General features: G+C 41.5%; 1 protein-coding gene across 2 annotated transcripts in view; it reads left to right on the forward strand.

Annotated features, from left to right (window-relative positions):
- Positions 1-17,791, forward strand: part of PSTPIP2 (proline-serine-threonine phosphatase interacting protein 2) — a 75,117-nt gene that overhangs the window by 44,964 nt on the left and 12,362 nt on the right. The window contains exons 1-5 of one of the 2 annotated variants that reach the window (XM_029922395.1): positions 2,404-2,694; positions 4,919-4,953; positions 7,445-7,551; positions 12,010-12,072; positions 17,542-17,640. In XM_029922395.1, coding sequence (XP_029778255.1) covers positions 2,639-2,694; positions 4,919-4,953; positions 7,445-7,551; positions 12,010-12,072; positions 17,542-17,640 — 360 coding nt within the window. In that variant the 5' untranslated portion in view covers positions 2,404-2,638. Of the gene's footprint in view, positions 1-2,403; positions 2,695-4,918; positions 4,954-7,444; positions 7,552-12,009; positions 12,073-17,541; positions 17,641-17,791 lie in introns of those variants that run through there. The other variant, XM_029922394.1, reaches the window with a different exon arrangement.

Here is a 17,791-nt window from a genome sequence, read left to right on the forward strand (position 1 = left end):
TGAAGGGCTCCCCAGTGGGGTTGGTGCTCTTTGCTATCTCCATTTTGAAATTCTTAATAATTTATAAACAAGGGGTCCCACATTTTCATTTTGCGGTGGACCTCACAAATTCCATAGCCCATCCTACTCATATGGATATTTGTAGATTCCTTCCCCAAAATAAGCATGTTGAGGGAGGCTTGGGAGCAATAGCCTCAAGTAGACTTTGCAGGCCTCTGCAGGCCTAATCACAGCACATACTGACTTGCAGCCTGCTTTGGCTGTGCTGTCGACAGCCGCGTGGAGGCCCTGGGGTCTGTGTCCTAGCAGAGCCCTCATGGGGGAAGAGAAGACATAGACCTTCCTCTTCTCTTCTCTTGCTTCTAATATGCGCGCGCGCACACACACACACACCCACCCCACCCCAGAAATGTGCTGGTTTATAGAAAGAAACATTGCAGAAATTACATGCTGTTTTTTTTTTTCCCCCATAGGAAGTGTGTCTTGGGTTTTTCCCTTATTATTTTCTTTACTTTTTTTTTCTCCTTTTCTTTTTTTTGGTGGTGGGGGTGGTTATGTTTAAATGAAGTTGCTTTTACAGCACCAAAGACTTAATCATCCATTTCCTACATAAAAGGTAGCTACTTTTTTGCATGGACCTCAAGCATATTGTAGTATAGAGGTGGAATTTAAGGAAAGGTATTAAGCAGGCTGTGTTGTAGCTTATGAACAAGTAATAAATTGTATCATGTATCTTGAATGTATCATAGATAAACTGCTGTATAACGATTGCCACTTCAGATAGCTGTGAAATTAGGTGATTAACTAGTTGTTACTTAACCTTCTAATTTCTGTATAAGTCTAATTACATGAAAAAAAAAGAAAGAAACATTGAAAACTATTTAAAATATTAATAGTTATATAAACCCAAAAAATTTGTTACCCCCGATATCAGACATTGGTACAAGGAGAATTCGTTGATTACACTATATTTTACTTTTGAGGTCTTAAATGAAAATTAAAAAATACACTGAATGGGCACCTGGGTGACACAGGCAGTTAAGCGTCCGACTTAGGCGCAGGTCATGATCTCACCTGAGTTTGACCCCCGTGTCAGGCTCCGTGCTGACGGCTCAGAGCCTGGAACCTGCTTCCGTTTCTGTGTCTCCCTCTCTCTGCCCCTCCCCCGCTTGTGTTCTGTCTCACAAAAATGAATAAACATAAAAAAAAATAAAAAAAATACACTGAGAGGTAAAAAGACAAACATAAAGAATGGCTGTATACCCAAATCACCTAGATTTAATAATTATTCATGTTTGCCATATTTTCTTAGGATAGTTTTTTTGTGAAAATGTTTAAATTGGAATATTTTAAATTTAAACCTGGAATTAGATATTTCTCCAAGTGTACTTGGTTCTTTTAGTGGTTAATTGTATTTATAGATGAAACCCTGAGTTCTAGTATTTGGTCATTGTCACAGAGATGTCACTGTTTCTAGGCACTTTAATGGGACAGATTTTATATTATATTATTTATATATTTATTTTATTATTTTTTAAGTTGCTTTTTAAATTTTTTTTACATTTTATTTTTGAGAGACTGAGACAGAGCACAAGCTGGGGAGGGACAGAGAGAGAGGGAGACCAAAATCTGAAGCAGGCTCCAGGCTCTGAGCTGTCAGCACAGAGCCCAACATGGGGCTTGGACCCACAAACTGTGAGATCATGACCTGAGCTTAAGTCAGAGGCTTAACTGACTGAGCCACCCAGGTGCCCTATTTATTTATTTTTAAATGTTTATTTATTTTTGAGAAAGAGAGAAAGCAGGCGTATGTGTGGCTCAGTCAGCTAGGCATCTGACTTTGGCTCAGGTCATGATCTCATGGTTCATGGGTTTGAGGCCTGTGTCGGGCTCTGTGCTGACAGCTCGGAGCCTGGAGCCTGCTTCAGATTCTATGTCTCCTTCTCTCTCTGCCCTTCCCCCACTCATGCTCCGTCTCTCTGTCTCTCTCAAAAATAAATAATAAACACTAAAAAATTTTTTTAATTTTTAAAATTATTATTATTTAATGTTTTATTTTTATTTTTGATACAGAGAGAGACAGAGCATGAAAGGGGGAGGGTCAGAGAGAGAAGGAGACACAGACTCTGAAGCAGGCTCCAGGCTCTGAGCTGTCAGCACAGAGCCCGACGTGGGGCTCGAACCCACGAACGTGAGATCTGACCTGAGCCGAAGTCGGAGGCTTAACCGACTGAGCCACCCAGGCGCCCCAACACTAAACAAATTTAAAGGGTGGTAGAATATTTCCTTTCCCCACAGCCAAGGAGAACACAGGGAGAAGAGGCGGTTGCTAGGCCGCCACCCCCAAGGTTCACATTCTCTCCGATTGTCATGTTCTGAACAAGGGAAATAGCAATTAACTGATGAAGTGAGACAACAAAGCTAACAAGTAACTAAAGAGAGATTGGGGCTGGCCTTCTCGTGGCATTCCAGCCAGTTGCTTAGGGTGGGAGAAAAACTTTAGACCCTGAACGGACTATTTGTGCGGCAGGCTGGGTTTCAGCTGCACGACTCACAGTGGAGAAAGACTTCCGGGGGTGTCTGCTGCCATATCCCCCACCGTTGCCAGCAATTCCGGTAGTACGCCTGCGCTTCAGTGATGTCCATTTGTCCTTCTGGACCCCTGGCACATTTGTTTGACGTGGATACTTGCTGGTGTGTATCCGTATCATATCACGATAATTGTATCATAAGATGGGTAAAGCGAATGGAGAACGTGCAGTTATGTTTTCCTGCTTGATGTCTTTGTAATACTTGGAAGTGTTTGTGAGAAAAGGCGTGGAGACATAAGAATTCTTTCTTTTGGGATAAATAAACAGAGCAGGGAAGGGAAATAGCTGGCAGAAACGGCCAACTAGAAAAGACAAAGGGTTTTACTTTGCGAAGTAGTAAAACTTGCCACCTACATACGTATGTATAGAAGTGACCCGTGATCTTTTGCTTTTGTGCCTCGGGGACCATAAACTCACAAGGTTCCATTCCTCCTTGAGAGGCTGGAGTGAGCCTGGTGAGATCTGCTTCCAGTGACGGCAGCATGAGCAAGAACGGCCCCACGGCCACATTGCCTCACAGAGACATGTGCTTAAGGAAGTTGAGGCTGGTGGACAAGGAGAACCATGGGGCAGGGCGTCCTAAGGGAGAGGAGCCATGGGGGGGTAAGAGGATGGGGGACATTGAGAGAAGGTATGAAAAATGAGTCCTGAGCTTCCCCTACCGAAACTGTGATGTATAAATGTGTGTTGTTTTAAACTGCTAAATTTGTGGAAATTTGTTATTCAGCAGTAGAAAACTAATAGGCTGTGTTTCATGTCTGTCCCTTCCATTGGAGTCGGAGGTCTGGGACCAGTCTGTCTTGTACCATGGAATCATTGACATTTGAAACAATACCTGGCTCATAGTTTATGCTCGATGAACACAGGACTGACAAATGAGTAAAAAAGGGGGCGATCAGGAGACAGAGTTTGAACATTTCCTTGTATCCCTATTTCTAATGATCTCACTTTAAATATATTTTTTAATGTTTATTTATTTTTGAGAGAGAGGGAGAGAGAGAGAATGTGAGCAAGGGAGGGGCAGAAAGAGAGGGAGACACAGAATCTGAAGCAGGCTCTAGGCTCTGAGCTGTTAGCACTTTAAATATATTTTTTAATGTTTATTTATTTTTGAGAGAGAGGGAGAGAGAGAGAATGTGAGCAAGGGAGGGGCAGAAAGAGAGGGAGACACAGAATCTGAAGCAGGCTCTAGGCTCTGAGCTGTTAGCACAGAGCTGTTAGCACAGAGCTTGAACCCACGAACCATGAGATCATGACCTGAGCTGAAGTTGGATGCTTAACCAACTGAGCTACCCAGGTGCCCCTCTAATTATTACACTTTATGTTTTTATTAAAAGATTTTTTTTACATTTATTTATTTTTGAGAAACAGAGTAAGACAGTGTGTGAGTGGGAGAGGGGCAGAGAGAGAAAGAGACACAATCCAAAGCAGGCTCTAGGCTCTGAGCAAGCTGTCAGCACAGAGCCCGATGTGGGGCTCAAACCCACGAATTGTGAGATCATGACCTGAGCTGAAGTCGGATGCTCAACCAACTGAGCCAGCCAGGCACCCCTAATTATCACACTTTAAAGAAGGACTGGTAGGGGCACCTGGGTGGCTCAGTTGGTTAAACATCCGACTTTGGCTCAGGTCATGATCTCATGGTTCGTGGGTTCAAGCCCCACATCAGGTTCTATGCTGACAGCTCAGAGCCTGGAGCCTGTTTCAGATTCTGTGTCTCCCTCTCTCTCTTCCTCTCTCTTGTTCGCACTCTGTCTCTGTCTCAAAAATAAAATAAACATTAAAAAAAATTTAAAGAAGGACTGGTATTCTTATCAGAAAGGGACCATAATTCCTATATAATCATTGGGGGAAATGAAACATAAGGGATTTGGGCATCTTGCTCCACCCAGGTGGGCAGTGAAGAAATTATAATGCTTTGCCTGGGATTGAGAGAGCAAGAAAGAGGAAAAATGAACTGAAGAAATCTTGGTCCTTTGCTGCCTTCCCAAGCTTACATGCAAAGATGAGTCTACAGGCCATGACACTTGGGCGGAGAGAAGCAGGCAGTGGTATTAGAAGATTGCACAGGGCGCCTGGGGGGCTCTGTTGGTTAAGTATCCGACTCTTGGTTTCAGCTCAGATCGTAATCCCACAGTTTTGTGGGTTCGAGCCCCTCATTAGGCTCCTTGCTGTCAGCATGGAGCCTGCTTGTGATTCTGTCTCCCTCGCTCTCTGCCCCTCCCCCACTTGCACTGTCTCTGTCTCTCTTAAAATAAATAAACTTAAAAAAAAATGATTGCACAACAATTTCCAGAACTGAAGTTATATACACACTTGTTTTTCAGCACCCTGAAGCAGGCCCTTGATGTCTTCAAGAAGCGTAAGTGTTCCTTTAAATTATATTTACTGCCCTTGCTGTGAGTTTTAATTTGAACAGCCATCTCGCTGGGTGCAAAGAAGATAGAGCCGCTCCCAAGGTGACAAGTGGCTCTGCAGAGTTGAAATGAGCCAGAGAGCCCACCCTCCACACCCCGGCAGCATGATGTCATCTGACTTACTTTGAGCAGGACTTCTCACACTTGAAATCCAGGCCCAGGCCATCGTAATTTGATCTTCAAGGGGTCCTGTCCAGATCTTTAAAAAAATTTTTTTTTCTTAAAAATTTTTAATTAGTTCATTTATTTTTTTTTGAGAGAGAGAAAGAGTGAGCAGGGGAGGGGCAGAGACAGAGTGAGAGAGAGAATCCCAAGCAGGCTCCATGCTGTCAGTGCAGAGCCCAATGTGGGGCTTGAACTCACGAACTGTGAGATCATGACCTGAGCTGAAATCAAGGGTCAGACACTTAACTGAGCCACCCAGGTGCCCCTTTTTAAAGTAATTGGTAACACAACAGGGGGTCAGACTCAGGGTTCTGAGATCAGGAGTCGCATGCTCTGCCAACCGAGCCAGCCGGGCGCCCTCCTGTTCGGTTCTAATAGTCCCCAGGTCCATTACTGAGAAACTGCCTTTACGGCTATCTGTCACAGCGCTTGCTGCTTTCAAGCGAAGGATTTTAACCTGGTGTCGTATGTATGGTATGTGCTTAAAGTGTTTCTGTAGCTAGTTGACTGGTTCTAGACGTTTATAAACGTTAGCTAAACAGATACTCATCTCAACCTTTCCATGGAAGGTATTCTCTTCCCTCACCAATGAATACATTTCTAAAGGTTAAAATGTTTCTTACGTTTCATGGTTCTTACATGCCCTGCAAGGCTAACATGGGGCCCAAGGGAGCTTCGGTGTAGGCTGGGTCTCCTAAGTCGATAAACTTCCTATTACTTGACTTACTTTCTCCCCCACGCCCCGATAGTTTTAGTTCCTTATTAAAAAATGTGTTTATCTTAAAAATTCAAATGAGACAACTATCAAGAAGATAGTAAATACCTAAACTTTCAGTTCCTAGTGATAAGCAGTTATTGGTGAATGTGACTCCAGATATTTTTATGCAATTAAGCATATGTAAATGTATCAATTCATATAAATAAATAGGATGATACTATGACAGTGGTTCAGAATCTGTGGGTGAGGGCAGAGCATATGGTTTTTAAATCATTTTTTAAATGAAAATATCAATGATTTCGTTACCCTAGAAGTTTGGGATGCATCTCTCCAGACTTTTCCTACATTTACAATTCTTTCTCTCTCTTAAATTGTAGACACACAGAGAGATGTGAGTTTTTGTATAAATGAGATCAAACTATACCTGTCTCCTACAATTTGTTTTTCCTACTAATATTATCTAAGCATCTTTCCATTTTAGTTCCTAGAGATCTGCCTCATTCTTTCACATTTGAAAGATTTGATCTTAAAAAATGCAAGACTTCCTCCAGAAAGGTTGTAGTGATTTCTCCCTCACCAAAAGCACTATTTTTTCACAGACTTGCCAATATGAAGAATTTTCACACTTTAAAAGTTTTCCCAACTGAAAAGTAAAAAATTATACATTTCTGGGTGTTAAGGTTTTACATTTTTTCCAAGAGCTTTACGGTTAAATACATTTTCAAATGTTTATTAGCCATTTAGCCAATCTTTTTAAAAAATGCCATGTTCTTTAGCCAATTTTTTTATACTGGAATATATATATTTTTCTTTTGGTTTGTGTAAGCTCTTTTAATATAATGGTTTATTCCTTTAGATAAATTGCTAATATTTTTTCAATTTGTCATGTATCTTTGAACCTTGTTCAAGGTTAGACACATAAGTCTAAATTGTTTTCTTAGGTCAGATCTGTCAGTATTTCTAGCCATAAAGTCATGCTTCAATTTGTCTTCTTAAAACAAGTAAAGCAAGAATTATTTTTCTTTTACAAAGGTAACCTAGGCTCATTGGACAGATCTTAGAAAATAAGGAGAAAACTCACCAATAATCTTTCTGTCTATAAAAAAACCATTGATAGCCATAATTTTTGTGTGTGACCTTTTTTACAAATGCTCAGGCTCAGAAAATGTTAGAGATGGAAAGACCATTAGAGTCATCTAATGAGAAATAAGTATCAAATTTGAAATTGTAGTGGGTTTAGTGATGTCTTCCAGCACGTAAGCTCCATGAGCTGGTGCCTTGCTGATTTTCTCCCCAGCTCTGGGCACACACTAGGTTAGTAACAGTTAGTGGTCGGAGGTTAAGCTAAAGATTTGCTAGCCTTAATCATGGTGGCCAGGACAAGGCAGGGCACATGGAGGGGGCTGATAAATGTTGGTGACCAAGTGAGGTAGGTTAATTTTACTACTTGCTGTGGTATTTCATAGGTAAGTTTTGTGTGGTTTTTGGATATTTCAATTCAGACATATGTAGATCATATTTATTACCTTTTTTTTTTTTTTATCTTTTTGCAGAGGTAGACAATGTGGCACAATGTCACATTCAGCTTGCCCAGACTCTAAGAGAAGAGGCCAGGAAGATGGAAGAATTCAGGGAAAAGCAAAAGCTACAACGGAAAAAGGTTGGATTTGCATATATGTTGAGACGTTGCTTTTCCCATGGCAGAGAACTCCAGGCTTGTTTTTTCACCAAACTCCTTGGCTCATGCCCACCTCCATGCAGCCATGCTCCTCTTTTAAACTGCGAGATTATTTATTGGGAAACCATGTGGAGACCCAAATAGATGGTTCTGTCTCTGTACCCATTTGTGCCCAGGCCAGTTCTCTTTGAATTCTTGCAGGATTTATGGGTCTGGCCTGTCTTCTTCTTCTCTTCACATATATTGCCACTATTCAGACTATGACTACCAAGAGGAAACCCTCTGTCTTCAGTAGAGTCTAGGGCATTTAACCTGGCGAGCTCCCAGACCACACTCCTCCTCCTTGACAAGGCAGTAAGAGAAGGGTAAGATGTAGAGAAGACCCACATTCTCTAGAGACCATGTGGTCCCACCACCCTATTCTACAAATTGGGAAACTGAGGCCTTGGGAAATCCAAGTCCTTTTTGTCTTCAAAGCAGATGTGCATAGGCTGTTTTTCATTGATGGGATTTACTCTGTCCAACTGCATGGAAGGAGATGGGAGTAACGAACGTTAAAACGGGGAAATTTTTGAGAAGTTATAAGGATCAAGAAAAGAAGTCCAGATTAATAGTAGTAAAGTGTTCCTTAGAAGGGACTAGCCACTATTCTGACTCCCTTCTATTTTGTTCCTAAATGAGTTATACATTCAAGTATACATTCAACTAGAACTCTTCTAGAAATTCTTCTTTTTTACATCTGGTCTACATGTTTGGAACCTCAGCTTCACATGGGGGCCAGCTTTTCTTTATTTGGTGCCCACAGATTTCCACCCAGGTATCCCTAGACAGATTTGCATGAACTTTTTGGAAATCATTCTCATCCTACCCCTTGGCCATCTCAAGGTCATTGTCTATGATGTGTGTATCCAATAAAGGTTCAGCTGTTAAGTCTGATTCTATCCATATGCCGATATCAGCAACTTTGCCTATGTTTCTAAGCCAGAGTCTAAGTCCAGCTTCCTTGGTGACCCCTTGGCATTTGGAGTGGATGGCGGACTTACGATCCTGCCTGCCTTACATCTGTTGTCATCTCATGAGCTGCTCTTACAGCTATGCCTCTTCTTAGGAAGAAAGGATGGAAACTAACATTTAAGGATTACCAGATCAGTGGTTTCACACACACTCACAAGTCATGTATCAGGTTTGAGAGGTGCATTTGGCCTCAAATATTTTTTAGAGCAGAGTTAATATGTATATTATACCCACCCATTAGATAGTCAACCTGTCAAAACAGGTTGCCAACCCTGCCTACCTACCTAGAGAAATAACACCTTTTCAGAGGCAAAATGCACAGTCTGTATGCAAATGATTTACAGTAAGAGGAGCAGAAGGTCATTTCCTCATGTTTCCAAGCGCCTTTGGTAGCCTTGGTCATTTCAGGGAGAGTTTTGTTAATTTTGCAAGTCTTCTGAAACTTCCCCTCCTAACACGTTGCGAAGATCAAGTCCTCGTAGCTGGAAGAATGTGTTCTGAATTCTGTTAAGTAATTAATACAGGAGCCTGAGCTCTAAGCTCATTGCCGTGTGCTCTCTACGGCAGCAAAAAGCCTCCTGAGCTTTCTTGAAGAAGCCTAAAGTTTATTAACTGAATTTCTAGGTACTTGTGTCACAGTGAACTCTGGGTTGTACCACTTCTGTTTTTAGATACTTTTTTTTTTTTAAATCAAAATTTGGGAGAAAATGTGTCAATGATAGCTTCTCATTTTCACTGCATGTCTTGAGCTTCCACTTTCTGGAAATTGAGCCCTTTCCACTTATCAAGGAAAACCATTGGTTCCTTTTAGCACACTGGGGAAGGGGAAGGGGAAGGGGAAGGGCAGGTAGAACCGCTCCGAAGTTAGTGGTGTACTACTCACTTAGCTAGATTTCAGCGCGTGGTGAACAATACAGACATGGTCGTCCTTCCCTCACGGAGCGTAGAGCATGGCCAGAGAATGATGTGACATAGTCATCATGACGAAGCGTGATGAGCCTTAAATAGTAGGGGAGATGAAGGTTCCATTTCACATGGGGCAGGGACTCCTAACCTCATCAGTGAGTGGGGGAGGCGTCCTGGGGGAAGACCCTGAAACTACGAGCACCAGCATGAGTGACAGTACAGATGAGGGTGATGAGAGAGAGGCTGTCATCCTTGGGGGCTGGCAAGGTTGGGGGGGGGCTCTTAGGAGCCACTTTCAGAAGTCTTGGCATTTTAGAGTACCGAGGTTGCTTCTCCAGCCCAGAATGTGCCGGGCTGACGGGGACAGCACACTGTTAGTCACTCTCCTCTGGTGCCCACATTCTGTTCTACCCTCTCCACTGTTATTAGGATGAGCATGGCAGAATGGTGCTCTGCCTGTGTAGTGAGCAACCTCCAAAGAAAGGAATGTCCTTGGTTACATGGAGTGACGCTAACAGCTTTAAAGGTATGAATGTGGACAGACAGACCACTAAGCAGCTATTTCAATCATTTACTGCAGGGCCATCTGAGTCCTTTATATACCTCTTCTTCCTTTCCCCCTCCCTTTTGCTTCTCCCCACCTTAGAGCAGAGGGTGATTCTTCTAGTACTTCTTTGTGTCATCAATAATAAGACAATTAATTTTCCATAGCGTTTGGTCTTATAAGACCTGCCCAGAGTAGGCCATTCTATAAGTGAATACAGACAGAAGGAGACTTAAATCAAAGGGGGGGTCACAGACAGAGCTGGACTTGGTATCACTGAATGGCCTTGAGTGATATCATCTCTTGGGCCCTAGGGATCACACCTGTCAGGTGTGATCTACCTCTCTCTAGGGCCCTGTTCACATGCAGATACCAGGGATCCTCGAAGGCAGAGAGGAAGATGAAGGGAAAGGTCTGGCTAATAGAACTTTGTAGCCACCTGAGAGGTGCTGGAAGCAGATGTTATGTGCAAGTTGGACATAAGGAGGCCTGGCTGGGGCCATAAACTATGAAATAGTGGCAGCTCCCAAGCAGGAAGAAAGACAATGTATATTTTTGGACCAGAAAGGACCACGGAATGGACCAACATTGCTGACTGATCTGCTCCATGGAGCCTGGGGAAATCAGGAACCATTAATAAATAAACCAGCTCCTCCTCCCAGCAGAGGTACATAGGTGCTCACGTGAGCCACACAGCCTCCTGTCTGTGATGACAAGGGCCTTCCCATCAGTCTCTGCATGTGGGGCTCATGTCTGTTCTCTGTGTCTATACTGTCTTCACTACTAGCAGATGCCTGGCCACCTCTTAGTCCTCGATTTCAGCTGGGCTGGAAGATGGCTGTTCAGTTCTTTGAAGGCCCCTTAGGGATCCCCTAGAGAATTTCATGTATTCCACAAAGCTTATATTTGAAGTGAGACCATCCCAAACATTCCATCCAGATATCTTCAAAATCCATCCAACCATGTTTGTATTGGTAACAGACAAAAATTTAATTCTCCAGAAGAAAGAGAAACCACACTCAAACATCATTTTCAGTATTATTATTATTTTGCATTGTATCATTTTGCACAAGAGCAATGCCATCGCTCATTTTGAATTATTGCACCTCTTGGTCTTTTATATGCCTGTTTGGTTTTATAGAGCTATAATAAGGATGATGGGTTAGGGTAATGATTAGGAACAAGGGTGCAGGAGTCAGGCTGTGCCCAAATCCCAACTCTACTACTTGCTTGGGTAAATTAATCCACCTCAGTTTACTATCAAGAAAATGGGGATAAGAGTACTCACAGTTGTTGTGATGCATGAAAACTGATTAGCACATAATAATGCTTGATAAATGGCAGCTACTATTAGGTCTGAGACATACATTTTTATTATTAGCACCATTATTTTGAGTAATGGAAGGGTTAATATCGTGGCCACAACAAAGAAACTGCTCCCATGTGAATTCAGTAGAGTAGTTTACCTTTCCTGGATTAGCTGGGATAAAGGGGAGAATGCCTTCTCTTAGCTGTCCCACTCTTCATCCTCCCTGGGCTCCCGGCTGGTTTAGGGTGTGTTACTGGTGGCTACTAGAGAGGTGAATATTTATGAGACCCTAATTTTATTGTGCTGACATAGACTTACAGAATGAAGATCGCTTTTAAAATATGAGCGGCGCCTTAACTAAAGTTTTAAAATCCTTTTTGAAACCTAAGTTCCTGGATTCCAAGTTTACTGAAGAAACGATTCTCTGTGGTCGCTGCACACGTTCAAGGGCGGGCCTTGCATTCAGCATCCATAAGACGTTGGGCAGCTTGTTCAGCCTCTCTGCTACAGTTTCCTTGTTTGCAAAAGTGGGGTAGTAAATAGCACAACTGCCTTCTGGGTGTGTGAGGACTAAGTGAGATAATCCACGTTGAACACTTAGTCCTCAAGATAAGTTGGCATTGACAGTCACTTGTTTTTATTAATAGTGCTTGTCTTCTCTTCACAGACAGAGCTAATAATGGATGCTGCCCATAAACAAAGGAGCTTACAGTTCAAGAAAACTATGGATGTGAGTCTCAGTCTATTGCCTTCTTTCTGCCATGGTGACATTTTTTGAAATCCTGTGCTGTGTATGAGCATATTCCTGAAAATAGTACTTCAATAATATTATTGATTAGTGCAGTGGTTTGGGAAAACCAGCTTTAGAAGTTGACTTTCCCTTTTTTTAGTCCTTAGAAAGACAGGATGACACAGGATAGAGGAAACAAAATGATGGTGACTTTTTGGTAACCTGGGGAAGTCTACAAGTCAATTTAAATATTTCAAAATATGTCAAAAGACAAAAGCGTCTATACTACATGCCATTTATCTTGTTGGATGTGAGCTTTTCCCCCTGTGATTATTTTGGATCTTGGTTTCTTACCTATTTTACTGAGTGAGTCATTCCTATTTCAAGATCTGAAAACTGTAAAAGCCTTCCTTAAGTAATGTATTAAAAAAAAAAAACAGCACTTAACAAGACAGAGCTAAGACAAATCACAAGGGCCCTACCTCTAGCTTTCCTGAATCTGTTCCCTCTGGACACAGTGAACTCTGTTACTGAAACATCCATGACTCCATATTTGTACAGAAATATCATCATGATGTTCTGTGACTGTGACATGGTGTCTGGTAACCCAGTTAAAAAGGAAAATGTCACCAATGTTGATGGCATATGCAGTCCGCTTTGCGTCATTTTTTTCCCTACGATGCACAGCACTTCCGAAGCAACTGAGAAACAGTTAGTGTAATTGCAGAAATAGCATTGGCCCCTACATGGTTGTTACCAGATCTTCTGTGTTTTGAGCAATCTGGGGCAAGGTTTCTCACAATTCAACAGAAAGCCCTAGTGAAATACAAGTTTCTTAACTATCTCTTCTACCTACCTGAAGAGCTGTGCTTGTGTTATAATTTTGGCTTAAACGGTCAAAAATGACTTAGAAAACTCAAGAAAAAGGAAGACTATTGCATTAACTCATTTTTTGCTTGCTGTGTCTTTTTTTCCTCCTGATGTTTCAAAGTTTCTTCTTTTATAGTTTTCTTGCTTAGGGAACTTAGCTGTATTCAGGATGGTCTACTAGTGACAGATACTTTTAGTTTTTCTTCTTCTGAGAATGTCTTGATTTCCCTTTCAGTGTCAAAGGCTGTTTGTATTGCTTAATAGGTAAAGTGTCATTTCTGTTTTAAGATATTTTCTTTCTTTTTTGTTTTGTTTTTGTTTTTGTTTGTTTTTTAGTTTTCAGAAGTTCACGATTGTGTTCTGTCATGGATTTCTTTGGCTTTATTTTGTTTGGGGTTTGAGCAACTTCTTGAATCTATAGTTTTATATCTTTTGCCAAATGTGGGAAGTTTTCAGTTGTTATGTCTTCAAGTACTTTTTCAGCTCACCCTCCTTTCCTAGAATTGCAAGGACATGAATGTGTGAGATCTTTTGTTATGGTCCCAAGGGTCCATGAGGCTCTGTGCATCTATTTTGAAGTTTAGTTTTCTTGAGAGAGGGAGAGAGAGCGTGAACAGGGTAGGGCAGAGAGAGAGAGGCAGAGAGAGAGTATCAAGGGCTCCATGCTGTTAGTATGGAGTCCATGCAGGGCTCGATCTTAGGAATCATAAGATCATGACCTGAGCTGAAATCAGTAGTTAAACACTTAACACACTGATCCTTGTGAGTGCCCCATTTATGCATTTTTTTTCAGCCTATTTTTCTCTCTGTTGTTCAGATTAGGTAATTTCTATCGGTCTATCTTCCACTTCACCAATTCTTTCTTCTATCTCTTCCATTCTGAAGCCCATCCATTGCATTTTTTAACCTCCATTAGTGTATTTATTTAGTTCTAAAATTTCCATTTGTTTTTTAAAATAACTTTTTTGTATTTGCTGAGCTTTTCTATTTCTTTGCCAAGATCATCTATTTCTTAATTTGTGTTTGTAATTGCTTGTTGAATTTTTATGATGGCTCCTTTAAAATCTTTGTCAGATAATTCTAACAATCTCTGTCATCTTGATGTTGGCATCCATCGAAGGCCTTTTTTTTTCCCCATTCAGTTTCAGATCTTCCTGGTTCTTGGTATGATTCGTGATAGTCATTTGGTTTTGGACATTTTAGGTATTAAGTTACAAGACTCTAGATCTTATTTAAACATTCTGTTTTAGCTGGATGACTCTGACACCTCTGGCAGGGGACAGTGGGGTCCCCTGACTCATTACTCCTATATGAGGGTAAAATTTCAGGTTTCCTCTGTTGGCTGCCACTGAAAGCACAGGGTCAGTGTGGCTGTGTTACTGCGGGGAGACGGTTAAAGTTATGACTCTCCCCTAGACCTTCCCTGACACCTCCCCAATGGGCAGAGGGGGCACCTGTGACTGCCAGGCAGGGGTGGTAGGAGTCCAGGTTGCCCACATGGTTTCCACTGGCACTATGTGTAGTGCTGTTACCTCTCAGTAGGAATGAAGGTTCCAGTTCCCTATTTGTCCTTCTCTGACACCATCTTGGCAGGGAAGTTGGGCATCTCATTATAGCTTGGTGACAGTGAAGTCTAGACTCACTATTTGTCTTTTGCTAGATGTGGGAGGGGGTGTGGCCACAGTTTTTACAGGTGGTGCTTGGCTGCAGTAAAATGGTTATTTTCTAAAGGTTTCTCTCCTGCTAGGCTGTCCCTTTTCTGGTCTTTTGGCTAGAGAGGGCAGGGTTTTGTTGGGACTTCTTGTTTTTGCTCATTGCCGTTTCTTGGTTACCTGCTTCTTTGGCACTTGGTCTGTGATAGATGAGGCAAAAAGAAAACAGAGAGAACTTAGCTGGTCACCCTTCTCAGACCAGGGTTGCCAGCCAGTCTGTCTTCTCTCCACCTTTCAGAGTCTTATGTTTATACCTTATACGGAATGTCCAGGGTTTGTAATTGTTCTGATGTCGAGGAATAGGGAAAATTATATCTTTCTATCTTCTCGGAAGCTTGTATTTATTACCTTTAAAAAATTATTTTGTGATATGTTTTTAGAGCCATAAATGTGATCATATTCCCTCAATCTTATACTAAGAATCTAAGACTCTATCTTTAGGAAATTGTCCCAAAAAAGAAAAGCAAAGGCATGAACTTATTCACTCCTTAAAATAATGAAAATTGTGAATTATTCAGTGACTAAAAAATGGAAAAAGATTAGTTATATGACCTTTATGAATATGTAGCAACAGAGAAAAAATAAATATGCCATATTAAAAAAATAAAGTAGAGTAGAGGAAGATTGATAACTGACAGCATTAAAATTTAAGACTACTTAAGAGCAAAAGAAAAAATATCTTTACATGGCTTCAGGAGCGATAATAGATGAGGAAAAATATTTGTAACTTATATAACTGATAGCTGGTTAGTGTTCCTAATACAGACTGAACTCTTAAAAACCAGTGGAAAAAGGGGCACCTGGGTGGCTCAGTTGATTGAGCATCCAACTTCGGCCCAGGTCATGATCTCATGGTTCATGGGTCCAAGCCCTGCATCCGGCTCTGTGCTGACGTCTCAGAGCCTGGAGCCTGCTTCAGATTCTGTGTTTCCTTCTCTCTATCGGCCCCTCCCCCACTCATGCTCTGTCTCTGTCTCTCTCTCTCTCTCAAAAATAAATTAAGCATAAAAAAAATGGAAAAACCCCCACTGAAAATAAAGAATGCTGCAATAGAAATGCAGGTAAAAGACATGAAGTGGAAAGGACATACCACCTTAGTGGCCATGAAATAAATACAAATAAAACAACTTCATGCTGACATCTTCTCCTGTGATATCAGAAAAACTCAGGCATATTGTCCAAGGGTGGTGCTGGTGAGAGTGAGGAAATTTACTGCATATACTGCTGGTGGGAGTATCAGTTGTGTGGTCATTTTGGAAGGAAGTTGGACATATATATATATGTTTTTGCCAAACAATTACACTCCTAGGAATTTGACCCATATAGATAAATTCATACTACTCAAAACAAAATCAGAATATTTTTATGTTTTAAGAAATGGGAAACAAGATAAGTGTCCACCAATAGAGGGAGAGTTAAAATTATGACATGTGTGTGTGTGTGTGTGTGTGTTTACAACCATTGAAATGTTCAGCTACAGGAATCATGCTTGATATAGAGAAATGTCTATTATGTAATGTTACAAAAGAAAATTGTTGCATGAATATCTTATGTGCTTACAATTTAGAGAAATTATGAAACTTCTATGTGTGTGTAGCATACATAGAGAATGATGTAGTTGTTTACTAAAAGGTTAACCTCAACTGAATTGCAGAGGATGCTGAGAAATGCAAGAATGCACATGAAATATCGGATGAGCACAAACCATCTCTGCAAAGGAGTCTTCATTCTTAGGCAGTTTTGGGGGTGTCAGCATTATTACTAGCTGACTCACAGCTTTGCTTTGTTTGAACAAGTTCAGTCTTTGCTTCAATAGTTGAAACAGAAAATTATTGGATTTGCTAACTATATAATTTGAGAACAGTTTTCATACTAATGGTAGTAATGATAGCATAGGATAGACGGGGGCCTACTTTTCAACTAGTTAAAACAGGGGTGCCTAGGAGACTTGATTAAGTGTCCGATCAGGTTATGATCTTACAGTTCATGAGTTTGAGCCTACGTTGGGCTCCATGCTGCTGGTGTGGAGCCTGCTTCTGATTCTTTCTCTCTCTTTCTCTCTCTCTCTCTCTCCTTCTCTTTCTCTCTCTGCTCCTCCCCCACCTCCCACACATGCTCGCTCGCTCTCAAAATAAACTTAAAAAATAAAAAAAAAAACTAGCTAAAACAGAATTCTTTAAATCAAAAAGGAACATGGCTATGTGACAGAATTGATGGAATCATGCCCTGGTCACTTGCTATGGTGGATACATTAGAATTTTGAAGCATAATTATAATTATTATGTCAAATGATTGCATCTAAGTTCTGAGGGTTATGTTACATAAATGTTAGACCACACGTTTTTTTTTTATTGTTTTTTAATGTGTATTCAGTTTTGAGAGAGAGAAAAAAAACAGAGCGTGAACGGGGGAGGGGCAGCGATAGAGGGAGACAGAATTTAAAGTAGACTCCAGGCTCTGAGCTGTCAGCAGAGCCCGACGTGGGTCTCAAACCCACGAACCATGAGATCATGACCTGAGCTGGAGTCAGCCACTTAACCGGCGGAGCCCCCCAGGCGCCTCTAGACGGTACATCTTGTAGTTACATACATATCCCATCTTTTGTTTCAGTCAGTTTTTAAAGCTCACGTACTTGGTGTTTGGCTAATTGGAGTTCTTACTTTCTTGATCAGGTTGCCACCACATGCGTAGTTTGGGAAAGGGCTGGAGAGCTCTTCCACAAATAGCTAAGAAAGAGCCTTTGCTGCCAGGGTGCCCACCATCTAGGGCAATCACGGCGCTAACCGGAGCGCCCTTCCTTTGCTGGGCTCAGTGGGCTGGGGTTGTTGCTTTGCTGGCTCACGCTCTACTTACCTGTTTTGTCCTCTTTTTGCGCATAACAACAAAGGCAAAGAAGATCTATGTGCAGAAATGCCGAGACAAAGATGAAGCAGAGCAGGCTGTCCACCGGAGTGCCAATGCGGTGAACCCGAAGCAGCAAGAAAAGGTACCTGGGAGAGCCAACAGCCTGAAAAATCTGAGAAATGTGTATTTGAACCTAAATCCAATTACTAATGTTAATGAAAACTGGACCTGCATCCCGAGTCCCTGGCAATATCTTGCTTTGGGCTGTCAGGATCCTCTGACCCGCAAAGTCC

This window comes from Suricata suricatta, chromosome 14, assembly GCF_006229205.1.
Source record: "Suricata suricatta isolate VVHF042 chromosome 14, meerkat_22Aug2017_6uvM2_HiC, whole genome shotgun sequence".
Taxonomy (NCBI): domain Eukaryota; kingdom Metazoa; phylum Chordata; class Mammalia; order Carnivora; family Herpestidae; genus Suricata; species Suricata suricatta.